The sequence below is a fragment of the Lolium rigidum genome, chromosome 6 (genome assembly GCF_022539505.1).
Source record: "Lolium rigidum isolate FL_2022 chromosome 6, APGP_CSIRO_Lrig_0.1, whole genome shotgun sequence".
Taxonomy (NCBI): domain Eukaryota; kingdom Viridiplantae; phylum Streptophyta; class Magnoliopsida; order Poales; family Poaceae; genus Lolium; species Lolium rigidum.
The window spans coordinates 10,365,188-10,381,213 of NC_061513.1; the positions used below are offsets into that span (position 1 = coordinate 10,365,188).

The 16,026-nt window shown below is 45.6% G+C and overlaps 1 protein-coding gene across 1 annotated transcript; it reads left to right on the top strand.

Moving 5' to 3' along the window:
* Nucleotides 1–812: 812 nt before the first annotated feature.
* LOC124659784 (photosystem I reaction center subunit XI, chloroplastic) lies at nt 813–1,834 on the top strand. Its single transcript, XM_047197596.1, has 2 exons — nt 813–1,078; nt 1,184–1,834. Exons 1-2 carry the CDS (start codon nt 929–931, stop codon nt 1,673–1,675), a joined length of 642 nt encoding a protein of 213 aa, XP_047053552.1. The 5' UTR covers nt 813–928; the 3' UTR covers nt 1,676–1,834.
* Nucleotides 1,835–16,026: the final 14,192 nt, after the last annotated feature.

Consider the following 16,026-nt stretch of genomic DNA (forward strand, 5'->3'; position numbering starts at 1 on the left):
CATAATCAACACAAATCAACCTAGGGTCTCTAGCCATACAACCTAGCCCTACAATTTCTCCTACTTCAACAAACTCTAAAATCCAACTAATTCTACATCCACCCTCAAATCAACCTAGGGTTTCACATGTAGATCCAACCAAATCCATCAATTCATTGGATGAAAAGAAGGGGAACGGAGGAGATTACCTCAAAGAACGGGTTGGGAACGATCTCCACTGACAGATCTGGAGAAATAGAAGAGATTTGGGGAGGGATTTGGTGGGGGAGAGAGAGGAACCGCCGGGGCCGCCTTGTTCTTGAGAGGAAACAGAGAGAAGAATTTCTGGGTCGGACTGGGGCGGCTCGACGCGCCACACATAAGTGGATGTGTGGCGCCCTTCTCATCGGCGCCACACTTTCAATGTGTGGCGCCCATGGGAACGACGCCACACATCCTGCCACGTCGACTGGTCAACGGCGCGTAGCGTCGACACGTCACATCGGCATGGATGTGTGGCGCCGCTCGCATGGGCGCCACACAGTGAGGTGTGGCGCCGATGTGGAGGGCGCCACACAAAAGGATTAGTTCGGTGAAATAGTTTGGCCAGAGGGTTAGTCTATGCTTTTCTTTCACCTTTAGGTTATTTTTGTTCAAATCACCTCTTCTAGCCTGGCTCACTGACAGATGCAGACACGTCCATCAACTGATCACAAAAAAAAGATTTGGCCCTAGTGTCCATGTGGCGGATAAGGGATAGGATTGCAGCCAATACGTGCCACACAGGTCCGGACCATATCTCATCCGCGACAATGGCCAGATTCTCTCCTCTTCTTCCCTTGCAGCCAGCCAGCTCCGGACAAGTCTTCTTCTATTATCCATCTGTTTGCAGCTGCAGTTGCAACAGAGTTAAGCTAGGGAGCGTGTGAAGCAGGTTCAGGGACAGACGATGGCGACCGCGTATGCTCCTCCCATGGCGAGCCAGCTGCTGAAGAGCAGCAGCAGCTTGGTCTCCTCCTCCAAGCCGAGGGGTCTGTCCGGTGCTTCGCTCACCACCAGGAGGCCCCGCTTCGTCGTCAAGGCGATCAAGGCTGACAAGGTTAGCTGCAACAGAATTCAGAAATTTGCAGATCGTCAAAAGCTATGTACTGTTCAAGCTGTTGTTTTTTGATATGTGTATTCCTCTGTTTGGCGCGCCGTGCAGCCAAACTACCAGGTGGTGCAGCCCATCAACGGCGACCCCTTCATCGGCAGCCTGGAGACGCCGGTCACCTCCAGCCCGCTCGTCGCCTGGTACCTCTCCAACCTCCCCGCCTACCGCACCGCCGTCAGCCCGCTGCTCCGCGGCATCGAGGTCGGCCTCGCCCACGGCTACCTCCTCGTCGGCCCCTTCGCGCTCACCGGCCCGCTCCGCAACACGCCCGTGCACGGCCAGGCCGGCGCGCTCGGCGCCGTGGGGCTCGTCACCATCCTCAGCGTCGTCCTCACCATGTACGGCGTCGCCTCCTTCGACGAGGGCGCGCCCTCCACCGCCCCCTCGCTCACCCTCACGGGCCGCAAGAAGGAGGCCGACAAGCTGCAGACCGCCGAGGGGTGGGCGCAGTTCACCGGCGGGTTCTTCTTCGGCGGCGTCTCCGGCGCCATCTGGGCCTACTTCCTCCTCTACGTCCTCGACCTCCCATACTTCTTCAAGTAGACTGTACTCTTCACCATGTACGTATGTGTGCATGCATGGATGTAGATGCTTGCTTGAGTCTGTGTACGTGTAAATGAATTTGTTCCGCACGATCAATCTTCCGATGCATGGATGGTACGGTACTATTTTAACATGGCAACAAAGTACGTGTTAATTTCCCGATTGCATGTTGATGATTTGTGTTGCTCAACAAATTAAGGTTGGCAACCACACTAGAAGCTAAGAGAACTACTCACTCAACTTCACATCTTGTGCCTGAAGGTCCACCGTCTTTATAACTAGATACCTAATCAACACTCAATTAAGGACAATGATTAAGAATTTATCCCAGCGTACGATGGTCGAGGAAGCTAGTATGGGAGGTGGAAGTAGGCCCAGATGGTCAAGGACGATTTTTGGTCATGGACCACCATGGTTTTCGATTTTGCATACGGTGAATGATTCCAAAGTCGACTTTTGGTCAAATCTTTCAGTTGAGTTTAGAACTAAACTTTAAAATTCTGAGGTTGGATTTGGTTGCAAGGTGGTTTATAACCTGGTTTGGATTGTTTAAGTTCAGTTACTAGTAATCATAGAGAAACATATATCCTAGCATATGTCGACACGGGGAGACTTTTCATGGATCGGATGGAGTGGAAAACAAGAAAAAGACAACATACATCGAGGGATGGATCGTATAAAATTTCACTAGTCTTTGCTGCTTGAGCTTGTCTAATCAAATGAATAAATAATGAACAAATCAATGAAAAATGTGCTTTATTGCTCGAAGTGTTTCCCTTTCAAGTGGAAAAGACAATAGATGGAATGCTATGTATGTTATTGAATAACAAATGAAAATTTGTATATGTCATTTTTTGTTTATTTGTGAGACACATTAAATAATACTCGTTTAAAGAAGCAACTTTTTTGGGTTTGTAGAGAATCCTAATACAATAATATATTTGAGTTATTTGTATATACCACTTGAACACAATTCACTCCTCGTAGAGAAAAAATTACGATGTGGAAAAAAGGCGGGGGCTATGAGAGTTCTATATGAAAAGCGGACTCTTTTGCAATAAAACACTTGATCTTTTGTAGTATAAGAGATTGCATTTTCTTATATGACATCGCGAGCAGCGCCAAGTGAGGGGTCATCTAAATTTCATGTACAGTTATTTTTTCTTATGAATATTCATTGTCGTTGTGGCCGACAATGATCCTAGCCTAGAAGCTTCTCTATTTCCATGATAAAATGTCATATTCAATTATCCTAGTGATATATTTGTAGGTTTATTGGTTACATTTTAGAGGATGCCAAATTATTTTCTTCAATTTATTTTTCTATTGGATATTTTCACTAGTGGAGATCAAATACCCCGCACAAAAATAGGTACCATAGATTTCATTAACTTTTCTAGCATCTACTGGATTGTATAGTTTTGTTTGATGATTTTATAGTACTAACATTGTTTTCTATTTCATTACTAATATTACCAATATATTTACGAGCATTATTATCAACATTGTTATCAGAATTATTACAATTGGTTAAAATAACTTTCTATTAAGATGTTAACTTATTTTGAACACGCCTTACATACAAAATAACAAATGGAGTATCATGCTAATACTATTTAAATTTAGTCTAAACATTGAAATAGACATACATCAATTATGAAATACTCCCACTGATCATAAGGACATAAAAATATAAGCAAAATTTCTCTCAACCACATAATTTTGTTACCACTTCTATATAACTATACTTTGTCCACATACATTCGTATGTATTGTTATATCCGACTATAACAAAAATATCTCAATAGACGTTTTTAGAGCATGGCATGCCTGTCTACCTAAGATGACTTAGCTTCTAAGAAAACTCTATTGCTTAGATGATGTCCGACAATAGGTATGTTCTTCATTGTCCATCCTTTCTGGCACCACAATGGTAATCATGTTAGGGTTTGCCACATGGTACTACGTATCTCGGTTTGGAGTGATTTATTAACATGCTATTTAATGGTTTTTTAATCAGTATTAATGCTAAGCATAGGAAAACGTATATGCTAGCATATTTGAATGGATCGCAAACATAGTTTAGTCTTTCTTCTTTATTTTTTCAATTCTTATGAAAACCAACACTCACTACTCGCTAGGTTTTTAGATGCATTGTTTATTTTGACGGTCCATGTACGAGCTTTGACATAATTCATTTTACATAATGCAACATATGGCAATGGTTGCAAAATAACTATCACGGATGAATCGCTCCGATCAAAGAGGAAGCCAAGATCAGCCATGTTTGTGTAACATTGTCCACATTTGTTATCATGAATTTTCAGAAGTCAGAATCCGGCTTACATGCATGAAGAAAATGAGGGAGGAGCCTATGACAGGTCACGCTGAAATATCTGTTAATTGGCTTAGTCTGACGTGAAAGCCAGGAAAATTTTGCAACTCGAAGCCGATGGACCATGAATTTTGTTAATTATTGTGTAGACGGTGAGGGATCACGGATGAGGAATCGGGCAAGCCTGATGACCTTGGTTGCGGCAGCCTGCACCTGCTCCAGCGTAGGTAGCTTCAGCTCCCGCAGCTTGCACTAATTTTTTTTTCGATATGGGAGCTATCGCTCCGGCCTCTGCATCAATAGATCTCGCAGCTTGCACTAATGCTCCCGGAATGGAGAGCATGGAGAATTTATGAGCAGATCAAGTGTTAGCACAGCAGACACATGCAAGCTGATCCCTTCTTTTAACACGAGTCAAGGAAGGCTTCGAAGCTGCAGATATACAGAATGCCGAAGTAGACATCTGTATTAAATTTGCAGCTTGAACTTCTTTCGGGCAGCTTAATTAACTAAAACAACATGAATCACGAAAATCGCATATCAATGCTGCAGTGCAGCGGAGAATATTGGTATATATTGGAGTAGTATATTGTTCAGAGGACAGGCATTATGTCTGCAAGTTCATCCGAGATTTTAGACAGAGCTTTCCCGCAAGCCGATCAAGGCTACGAGGCCGCAGGCGGCGATCTCAATTACCCCGCCGTAGGCCGCGCCCTTAAGCCCCTCGTAGACGGCGGCACGCGTGCCCAGGTGGATCGAGAAGAGGGCGCTGGCAGCGCCGCAGGCCACTATGGTGTTCACGGGGCCTTCATCGGAACGGCACATGCGTTGAATGCCTAGATAGATGGCTTCCTTGAACCCTTGCCAGGCTGCCGACCGGCGGACGCGGGGCCCGTTGGTGATGACCGCCTGGACGCCGCCGGCGAGGCGGCATCCCCTGGAGGAGCTGCGCAGAGTACCCCCGACGAAGTAGATGACGGAGCCGCCAACGGCAGAAATGATGAAGGTGCGGCACGCGGCCTCTACCACGCCCGGATTCGTCATCGTCGTCCTCGGTCGGTTTCAGGCCTCGTTGGTTCTGGCTTAAGTTACAAGTTGGCGACGATGGTTTTTGGGTCAGAATCAATGTCGTCGTGCATTCATATTTATAACCGTGATCATACTTGTATTACAAGGTAACATGTAGGAGGGCTGCCTCTCTCAAAAAAAAAACATGTAGGAGGGCTCCCCCAAGTTAAAGAAAAGAAGGAAAGTTCTTGGGTAGCCAGCTTGTAACTGACATCGCCGAGTGTATTCAAGAAGACAAGCACGTACGTACTACAGGTCTAACTAAGTTTGCGAGACTCCATGAAGGCATCGAGGCTGGAGACGGCGAACCACACGGCCCCGCCGTAGACGGCGCCCTTGAGCCCCTCGCGGAAGGCGGCGCGCGATCCTCGGTGCACGGAGAAGAGAGCGTTGGCGGCGCCCCACGCGACCGCCACGTTCAACGGGTCATCGACGCCGCGCGTCTCCCGCATGCCGTCCTCGATGGCTGCTTCGACGCCCAGCCAGGCCGCCCAGCGGCCGACGCGGGGCTTGTTGACGACGACCGCCTGGACGCCGCCGGCGAGGCGGCTGCCCTCCGAGGAGCTCCGCAGAGTGCCCTTCACGAAGTAGAATGCGGAGCCGCCGAGGACGGTGACGACGACGATCTCGCCCACGGAGTAAGCGATGTCCGCTAGCATCATCGGCTTCGATCGGATCGGCCGGTTTCAGGCGGCCGGCGGAGCAGTACCTTACGTGGGTTGGTTACAAGCTGGCGCGCGAGAGAGGGGATATCTCGAGTTCTTCGACTTAAATCGCTACGACTAGCCCTGAATTTATATGATCAGTACGTGATCAGAACAGATTGCACCTCCAACGGAACTCGATCGGCTTGAGAAACAAGTTGCCTTTGAGATTGGATGTACCGGGTATTGTATTGTCATCGACGAGGTTTTTTTTTTCGAAATGGGGATTTGCCCCGGCTTCTGCATCATGATGATGCACACGGCCATTGTCATCGACGAGGTGACCAAACGGAACAAGTTCTCCTCATGCGTGAAGTACCGCCAAAGACATACACGCCCTGCCACGTTTTCCTATACTCATATATCTTTGATGGAGCTTTTCTGAAGTGTGTACAAACAACGGTAGATAACCTCCTCCCCCGGGGTCTCCTCCCTTCACTTCACTACAATTCACTAGTAGAAAAAGGGCATTTAATCCTGGTTTATAAGGGCATCGAGTCCCGGTTTAGCAACCGGTAGTACAAGTCTTTCGGGATTAAAGCTCTCCCCTTTAGTCTCGGTTCAAATGTACACCGGGCCTAAAGGTTCCTCCACATGGTGCGAGGGAGCTCGTGTTGAAGGACTTTTGGTCCCGCTTCGTAATACGAACTGGGATTGAAGTGTCTCTGCCGCGGTAGCCGTTTCTCTGCCGCGTCAGAGGTTTAGGGTGGAGCATCGTTTCTCTGCCGCGGCAGATTTATTCATTCAATTCTGCAGTCCATACATCATTCAAAACCACAAACATTCATCCTGAATATATAGACATCGTCATGAAATACAATACACGTAATGCATGTTGTTTATAATATAAAGTCGTTCCTCTTTACCATATCTATTTCATATTCCAAATGTCATATACGAACTCCCGGTGGTATGCTACAGTTGGAGCTATGACCTCCCTAACTAAGAATCCCGTAAATTCCTCTTGAATTGCCCGTATGTCATCCTCCGATAGGAGAGAGTCCCGCACGCGTTCCATGTAAATTAAAGAAAGGAGATCGATATATATGAATGGAACTCAATACAATTGATGGTAATAAAAGAAGATTGTAAAATATTATTCACGTACATGAAGGGCATGTATATTCTTTTCCGGCTCCCGGTAACAGGCCATCTCGCGAATGAACTCTAGACGTAGTATCCACATAAGTTATTCCCGGGTTCATGCTTCAAACATTTTACGAAAAAATAGTTCGATCAAACTAATAATCAAGCATGATAAGAGATAATGAAACAAAAATTCAAAGAGATTTGCAGGTATAGCTATAGAACTACTTACAGAATAATCTTTAAATGTAAGCTCTGGTTTCCATTCTCCTCTAGCAGTCTTGATGAACCGTTTTCCAAGTCCTGTCTGGCAAGGAAAAAATGAGTAAATGAGTCATTAATTAGTTGATATCATCAAATAAGAACATAATATGTTGATATGATATTGATTGAAATCACCTCTGCAGCACGGCACCTAGGTTTGCCCATTGCCCATGGTCTTTACGTTTCGAGTCCATGGCAAGTATTACTTCTTTGTTAAGCTGAATGATTAGAAGAATATATTGTAAGTTGCACACACATAACTCATCGGATTAATTAGATTTCACATCGAGTAAGCGAAATCGAATGTATGTAAGACAGTTATAACACGCACTCTAAGTTCAAAGAAAAGAATATTTTTGATTTGTTTGCTTGCTTCTATAAACACCTTAGCAAGTTTTCCTCTGTGTTCTTGGGGTATTCTCGTACCGTAACTTCATGAACGGTGTTTGGGTCAATGAACCCAATGTTATAGGGTCCGCCTCTTCTGCATTCGAGCATCCTCATTCTGCATAATATATAGCGTATAAAAAGAATATAGTGAGGATAATTGTTAGTGCAAATGAATAAGCTGAGCTGCAGACTTAATTGCATAAACAGATCACTTACAGGTTGTAGCAACTGATGAGATATTTGTCGAGAGCGTCTTGATTGAACAACTAAAATAGTTCTTCAAATTCAATGTTTATCTTCTCCTTCCCCCGGAAGTAATCATCATCTTTAATTCCTACAGTGAGGTAGATATCCCCATTATGAGAGACTTTCATGTACTAGTCATGCAATTTTCGCATTTGAGTTTGTAGAAGCGGGAACTTCTCATTCTTGATGAGAGGCAATCCGTATTTGTATCTGTATGTGGGTTCGGCTATGGGGATGTAGTCATCATACTGAACAGATGTTCCAAGATCTCTAGCTGACCATTTGAGCATTTCTACAGTCTCTGGATCATCATACGGGTACACGACCAAGGGGGCAAGCGATTGCTTTTCCTGTTGTTCGAGCTGGGGAATTGTTCTCTCTGTTAAGGGTCTATCTCCATACTTAGCTTTCTTTGCTCTAGAGGACTGTCCAAGTGACCGGTCATAATAACTTGCCAACTCAGCTTTGTTTGCTCTCGTCTCGGCGAAGTGCCTCACTGTATGAGGTGCTATAAACAACTTTGGCGGGGGTGGCTTCGGTGCAAAATGCTCCTTCATCTAGCCCTATATGACTTCATGAGGTTTCTCATCAATCATCTCGTACGGTAACAATCAGGAGTCTTAGACCTCTTCGGAGTTGATGGTCTCTTCTTCGAAGTTGTAGTACATGTCAGGACATTCTTCCTCTTTCTTCGATTCTTCTTAGGCAGCACAGCCGGCGGAGTGTCCTGACGAGGAGGAGGCGGCGGAGTATGCTCACGCGGAGGAGACTGCGGAGGTGGTGGAGACGGCGGAGGCGACGGAGATTGAGCTGCAGGTAGCCTGCTTTTCTTTGAACCTAGAAGCAGAATGTATCGGGGCCTGACACGGCCTGCAACACCCTGCTGCAACCCGTTTAGTCTAGTGTGTATTACAAACCGGGACCAAAGGACCCAAACGAACCGGGGCCAGAGGGTGGCGTCGCGCTGTGATACGCATACAACACGCGTCCGTTGGGAACCCCAAGAGGAAGGTGTGATGCGTACAGCGGCAAGTTTTCCCGCAGTACGAAACCAAGGTTTATCGAACCAGTAGGAGCCAAGAAGCACGTTGAAGGTTGATGGCGGCGAGATGTAGTGCGGCGCAACACCGAGGGATTCCGGCGCCAACGTGGAACCTGCACAAAACAAACCAAGTACTTTGCCCCAACGAAACAGCGAGGTTGTCAATCTCACCGGCTTGCTGTAACAAAGGATTAGATGTATAGTGTGGATGATGATTGTTTGCAGAAAACAGTAGAACAGTTGCAGTAGATTGTATTTCAGTATAGAGAATTGGACCGGGGTCCACAGTTCACTAGAGGTGTCTCTCCCATAAGATAACAGCATGTTGGGTGAACAAATTACAGTTGGGCAATTGACAAATAGAGAGGGCATGACCATGCACATACATATTATGATGAGTATAGTGAGATTTAATTGGGCATTACGACAAAGTACATAGACCGCTATCCAACATGCATCCTAAAAAGTCCACCTTCAGGTTATCATCCGAACCCCTTCCAGTATTAAGTTGCTAACAACAGACAATTGCATTAAGTATTGCGCGTAATGTAATCAATAACTACATCCTCGGACATAGCATCAATGTTTTATCCCTAGTGGCAACAAGCACATCCATAATCTTAGAGGTTTCTCTCACTCCCCGGATTCACGGAGACATGAACCCACTATCGAGCATAAATACTCCCTCTTGGAGTTACTAGCATCAACTTGGCCGAGCATCTACTAATAACGGAGAGCATGCAAGATCATAAACAACACATAGATATAAATTGATAATCAACATAACATGGTATTCTCTATTCATCGGATCCCAACAAACACAACATATAGAATTACGGATAGATGATCTTGATCATGTTCGGCAGCTCACAAGACCCGACAATTAAGCACAATGAGGAGAAGACAACCATCTAGCTACTGCTATGGACCCATAGTCCAGGGGTAGACTACTCACACATCACTCCGGAGGCGACCATGGCGGCGTAGAGTCCTCCGGGAGATGAGTCCCCTCTCCGGCAGGGTGCCGGAGGCGATCTCCTGAATCCCCCGAGATGGGATTGGCGGTGGAGGCGTCTCTGGAAGGTTTTCCGTATCGTGGCTCTCGGTACTGGGGGTTTCGCAACGAAGGCTATTTGTAGGCGGAAGGGTAGGTCAGGGGGCGTCGCGAGGGGCCCAGGAGACAGGTCGGCGCGGCCAAGGGTGGGGCCGCCCCGGCCACCCTCCTGGCCACCTCGTGGCCCCACTTCGTTGACTCTTCGGTCTTCTGGAAGCTTCGTGGCAAAATAGGACCCTGGGCGTTGATTTCGTCCAATTCCGAGAATATTTCCTCACTAGGATTTACGAAACCAAAAACAGCGAGAAAACAAGCAAGCGGCAATTCGGCATCTTGTTAATAGGTTAGTTCCAGAAAATGCACGAATATGACATAAAGTGTGCATAAAACATGTAGATATCATCAATAATGTGGCATGGAACATAAGAAATTATCGATACGTCAGAGACGTATCACGCTGCGCCAAACGAACCGGGACCAATGCCTCCCACTGGTTACGGTGTGCTTTAAACGAAAGGCATGTTTTCTACTAGTGCTTGCTGGCTCATGTAAAACCCTAAGCCGCCACTGCAACAACCTTCCTTCCTTGATCCTACCACCCTTACCACCGCCGAAGGGGGAGGGGGCTTTTGCAACTCGCAACGGTGTTCGAGCGGGGGGTGGAGTCCCTCGTTTCGTCGTGTTGCACCTGCCTTTGCCAAAGGAACTTCACGGCGAATGAGTTGGCGATTCTTTGGTCTACTTAGAAGAGCTTGGCATGGGGTTTACTTGGCACGTGTAGCCCTCTGGTTCTCGGTGTGCATGGCCTTTCTATGAGTTCTCGTGGCGAATGGCAGGGGTGGTTGGTGGTGGCCATCGTCTCTGGCTTGGGGATGAAGAATATGGATGCCAATGAAGATTTGTTTGCCGTTTATTGCACCTTCCTGGAATGTGCAGTTAGCGATAGTCAACTCCGGGATGGTTCCTGTCGTTGTATATTCGATGAGTCTCCGGTGAGGGGAGCCTCAAGAGGGGGGTGATACGTCTCCAACGTATCGATAATTTCTTATGTTCCATGCTACTTTCATGATGATACTCACATGTTTTATACATACTTTATGTCATATTTATGCATTTTTCGGCACTAACCTATTAACGAGATGCCGAAGAGCCGGTTCGTTGTTTTCATGTTGTTTTTGGTTTCAGAAATCCTAGTAAGGAAATATTCTCGGAATTGGACGAAATCAACGCCCAGGGGCCTATTTTTCCACGAAGCTTCCAGAACACCGAAAGGGAACCGAAGTGGGGCGACGAGGCGCCACCACACTAGGGCGGCGCGGCCCAGGAGGGGCCCGCGCGGCCCTAGCGTGTGGGGCCCCCGTTGATGGCGTGTAACTCACACGTTCGTTGGGAACCCCAAGAGGAAGGTATGATGCGCACAGCAGCAAGTTTTCCCTCAGAAAGAAACCAAGGTTTATCGAACGAGGAGGAGCCAAGAAGCACGTTGAAGGTTGATGGCGGCGGGATGTAGTGCGGCGCAACACCGAGAGATTCCGGCGCCAACGTGGAACCTGCACAACACAACCCAAGTACTTTGCCCCAACGAAACGGTGAGGTTGTCAATCTCACCGGCTTGCTGTAACAAAGGATTAACCGTATTGTGTGGAAGATGATTGTTTGCGAGAAAACGGTAGAACAAGTATTGCGGTAGATTGTATTTCGGTAAAGAGAATTGGACCGGGGTCCACGGTTCACTAGAGGTGTCTCTCCCATAAGATAAACGAGCATGTTGGGTGAACAAATTACAGTTGGGCAATTGACAAATAAAGAGGGCATGACCATGCACATACATATCATGATTAGTATAGTGAGATTTAATTGGGCATTACGACAAAGTACATAGACAGCCATCCAACTGCATCTATGCCTAAAAAGTCCACCTTCAGGTTATCATCCGAACCCCTCCAGGTATTAAGTTGCAAAGCAACGAGACAATTGCATTAAGTATGGTGCGTAATGTAATCAACAACTACATCCTTAGACATAGCATCAATGTTTTATCCCTAGTGGCAACAGCACAACACAACCTTAGAACTTTCGTCCATCGTCCCAGGTGTCAATGCGAGGCATGAACCCACTATCGAGCATAAATACTCCCTCTTGGAGTTACAAGCATCTACTTGGCCGGAGCATCTACTAGTAACGGAGAGCATGCAAGATCATAAACAACACATAGATATAACTTTGATAATCAACATAACAAGTATTCTCTATTCATCGGATCCCATCAAACGCAACATATAGAATTACGAGATAGATGATCTTGATCATGTTAGGCAGCTCACAAGATCCGACAATGAAGCACAATGGGGAGAAGACAACCATCTAGCTACTGCTATGGACCCATAGTCCGGGGGTAGACTACTCACACATCACTCCGGAGCGACCATGGCGGCGTAGAGTCCTCCGGGAGATGAATCCCCTCTCCGGCGAGGTGCCGGAGGCCATCTCCTGGATCCCCCGAGATGGGATCGGCGGCGGCGGCGTCTCAGTAAGGTTTTCCGTATCGTGGCTCTCGGTACTGGGGGTTTCGCGACGGAGGCTATTTGTAGGAAGAAGGGCAGGTCAAGAGGCGGCACGAGGGCCCCACACCACAGGGCCGCGCTACCAAGGGGGGGCGGCGCCGCCCTAGGGTGTGGCCCCCTCGTGGCCCCTCTTCGTCTCCTCTTCGGACTTCTGGAAGCTTCGTGGCAAAATAGGACCCTGGGCGTTGATTTCGTCCAATTCCGAGAATATTTTGTTACTAGGATTTACTGAAACCAAAAACAGCAGAAACGACAAGCGGCACTTCGGCATCTTGTTAATAGGTTAGTTCCAGAAAATGCACGAATATGACATAAAGTGTGCATAAAACATGTAGATAACATCAATAATGTGGCATGGAACATAAGAAATTATCGATACGTTGGAGACGTATCACCCGTCAGCCCTCCGACTCCGCCCTTCCGCCTACTTAAAGTCTTCGTCGCGAATACCCCAGTACCGAGAGCCACGATACGGAAAACATTCCAGAGACGCCGCCGCCTCCAATCCCATCTCGGGGGATTCAGGAGATCGCCTCCGGCACCCTTCCGGAGAGGGGAATCATCTCCCGGAGGACTCTTCACCGCCATGGTCGCCTCCGGAGTGATGTGTGAGTAGTTCACCCCTGGACTATGGGTCCATAGCAGTAGCTAGATGGTCGTCTTCACCTAATTGTGCTATCATTGTTCGATCTTGTGAGCTGCCTAACATGATCAAGATCATCTATTTGTAATGCTACATGTTGCGTTTGTTGGGATCCGATGAATATGGAATACTATGCTATATTGATTATCAATCTATCTATGTGTTATTTATGATCTTGCATGCTCTCCGTTGCTAGTAGAGGCTCTGGCCAAGTTGATACTTGTAACTCCAAGAGGGAGTATTTATGCTCGATAGTGGGTTCATGTCTCCATTAAATGCGGGGAGTGACAGACAACCCCTAAGGTTGTGGATGTCTTGTTGCCACTAGGGATAAAACATCAATGCTATGTCTAAGGATGTATTTGTTGATTACATTACGCACCATACTTAATGTAATTGTCCGTTGTTTGCAACTTAATACTTGGAGGGTTCGGATGATAACTCGAAGGTGGACTTTTTAGGCATAGATGCATCTTTGGATAGCGGTCTATATACTTTGTCGTAATGCCCAATTGAATTTCACAATACTCATCATAACATGTATGTGCATGGTCATGCCCTCTTTATTTGTCAATTGCCCAACTGTAATTTGTTCACCCAACATGCTATTTATCTTATGGGAGAGACACCACTAGTGAACTGTGGACCCCGGTCCATTCTTTTACATCGAATACAATCTACTGCAAAACTCATTCTACTGTTTTCTGCAAACAATCATCATCCACACTATACATCTAATCCTTTGTTACAGCAAGCCGGTGAGATTGACAACCTCACTGTCACGTTGGGGCAAAGTAATTTGGTTGTGTTGTGCAGGTTCCACGTTGGCGCCGGAATCCCTGGTGTTGCGCCGCACTACACTCCGCCGCCATCAACCTTCGACGTGCTTCTTGACTCCTACTGGTTCGATAAACCTTGGTTTCTTACTGACGGAATACTTACTGCTGTACGCATCACACCTTCCTCTTGGGGTTCCCAACGGACGCGTGTTGGACGGAAAGATATACGTCAACTACGCGCAGCAAGTAGATTTTCTGGCGCCGTTGCCGGGGAGATCAAGACACGCTGCAAGGGGAATCTCCACCTCCAATCTCTTTACTTTATTTTTGTCTTGCTTTACTTTTATTTACTTCTTTGTTTGCTGAACTAAAAAAAACACAAAAAAAATTAGTTGCTAGTTTTACTTTATTTACTGTCTTGTTCTCCATATTAAAAACACAAAAAAATTAGTTACTTGCATTTACTTTATCTAGTTTGCTTTATTTACTATTGCTAAAATGAGTAATCCTGAAGTTGAAGTTCGTTCGTTTAAGCAACAAGGGGGAGAATGTTTAAAAGATGCTTGGTATAGAATTAGTGACACTCATAATAGGTGCACTAAGAAACACTCCACCACTATCTTACTTAGGAATTTTTATGTTGGTATCTCTAGTTGGAATAGGTATGTTCTTGATTGTCTTGCGGGGGGTAATTTCCTAGGCACTCCCGTGTTAGAAGCTAGTTGCATAATTGAGAGTCTATTTGGAATACCACCTATTAATAAAGTTAAAATTGAGATCTCTCTTGAAGATGTCATGAAAAAGTTGGAGACAATAGAGCAAAATCTTCCAAGAATTGAGACTAATTTAGGAGCATTACTTGATAGCATTGACAAACTTGATAAATCTCTAGGTGAAATTAATGAGAGAATTGCCATCTTAGAAGCTTGTGCTATTCATGATAATCAAACCCAAAGGATTAGTGAACTTGAAGAGGCTATGGGAACATTGGGTTCAACTTTTTCTTCTATTAAATTTAAGGAGAAAGCTTATGTGGGTAAGGAGCAAAAGTTCATGTTGTCTCTAAGGTGCCTAAACCAAAAAATCATTATAGGCCTAAAATTGACAAAGCTCTTAATACCACTATAGATAATGGAGCATCCAATGCTTCGTCTCTGGATAACACTTGATACACACTTTCTGCGCCTAGCTGAAAGGCGTTAAAGAAAGCGCTTATGGGAGACAACCCATGATTTTACTACAGTATTTTGTTTTATATTTGAGTCTTGGAAGTTGTTACTACTGTAGCAACAACTCCTTATCTTAATTTTGTTGCATTGTTGTGCCAAGTAAAGTCTTCGATAGTAAGGTTCATACTAGATTTAGATTGCTGCGCAGAAACAGATTTCTTGCTGTCACGAATTTGAGCAATAGTTTCTGTAGGTAACTTAGAAAATTCTGCCAATTTATGTGAGTGATCCTCAGATAGGTACGCAACTTTCATTCAATTTGAGCATTTTCATCTGAGCAAGTCTGGTGCACCTATAAAATTCGTCTTTACGGACTGTTCTGTTTTGACAGATTCTGCCTTTTATTTCGCATTGCTGTTTTGCTATGCTTGATGGATTTCTTTATTCCATTAACTTTCAGTAGCTTTGTGCAATGTCCAGAAGTGTTAAGAATGATTATGTCACCTCTGAACATGTGAATTTTGATTATGCACTAACCCTCTAATGAGTTGTTTTGAGTTTGGTGTGGAGGAAGTTTTCAAGGATCAAGAGAGGAGGATGATACAATATGATCAAGGAGAGTGAAAGCTCTAAGCTTGAGGATGCCCCGGTGGTTCATCCCTGCATATTTCAAGAATACTCAAGTGTCTAAGCTTGGGGATGCCCAAGGCATCCCCTTCCTCATCGACAACATTATCAGGTTCCTCTAATGAAACTATATTTTTATTCCATCACATCTTATGTGCTTTACTTGGAGCGTCTGTATGTTTTTATTTTTGTTTCTTTTGAATAAAGTTGGATCCTAGCATTCATTGTGTGGGAGAGAGACACGCTCCGCTGTTGCATATGGACAAATATGTCCTTAGGATTTACTCATAATATTCATGGCGAAGGTTGAACTGCTTCGTTAAATTGTTATATGGTTGGAAACGGGAAATGCTACATGTGGTAATTGGTATAATAACTTG

Bases quoted from the DNA above. Each gene is read 5' to 3' on its own strand.
- LOC124659784 (XM_047197596.1), top strand. From the start codon at position 929: ATGGCGACCGCGTATGCTCCTCCCATGGCGAGCCAGCTGCTGAAGAGC. The intron at 1,079-1,183 runs GTTAGCTGCAAC...CGCGCCGTGCAG, and splicing joins AGGCGATCAAGGCTGACAAG to CCAAACTACCAGGTGGTGCA.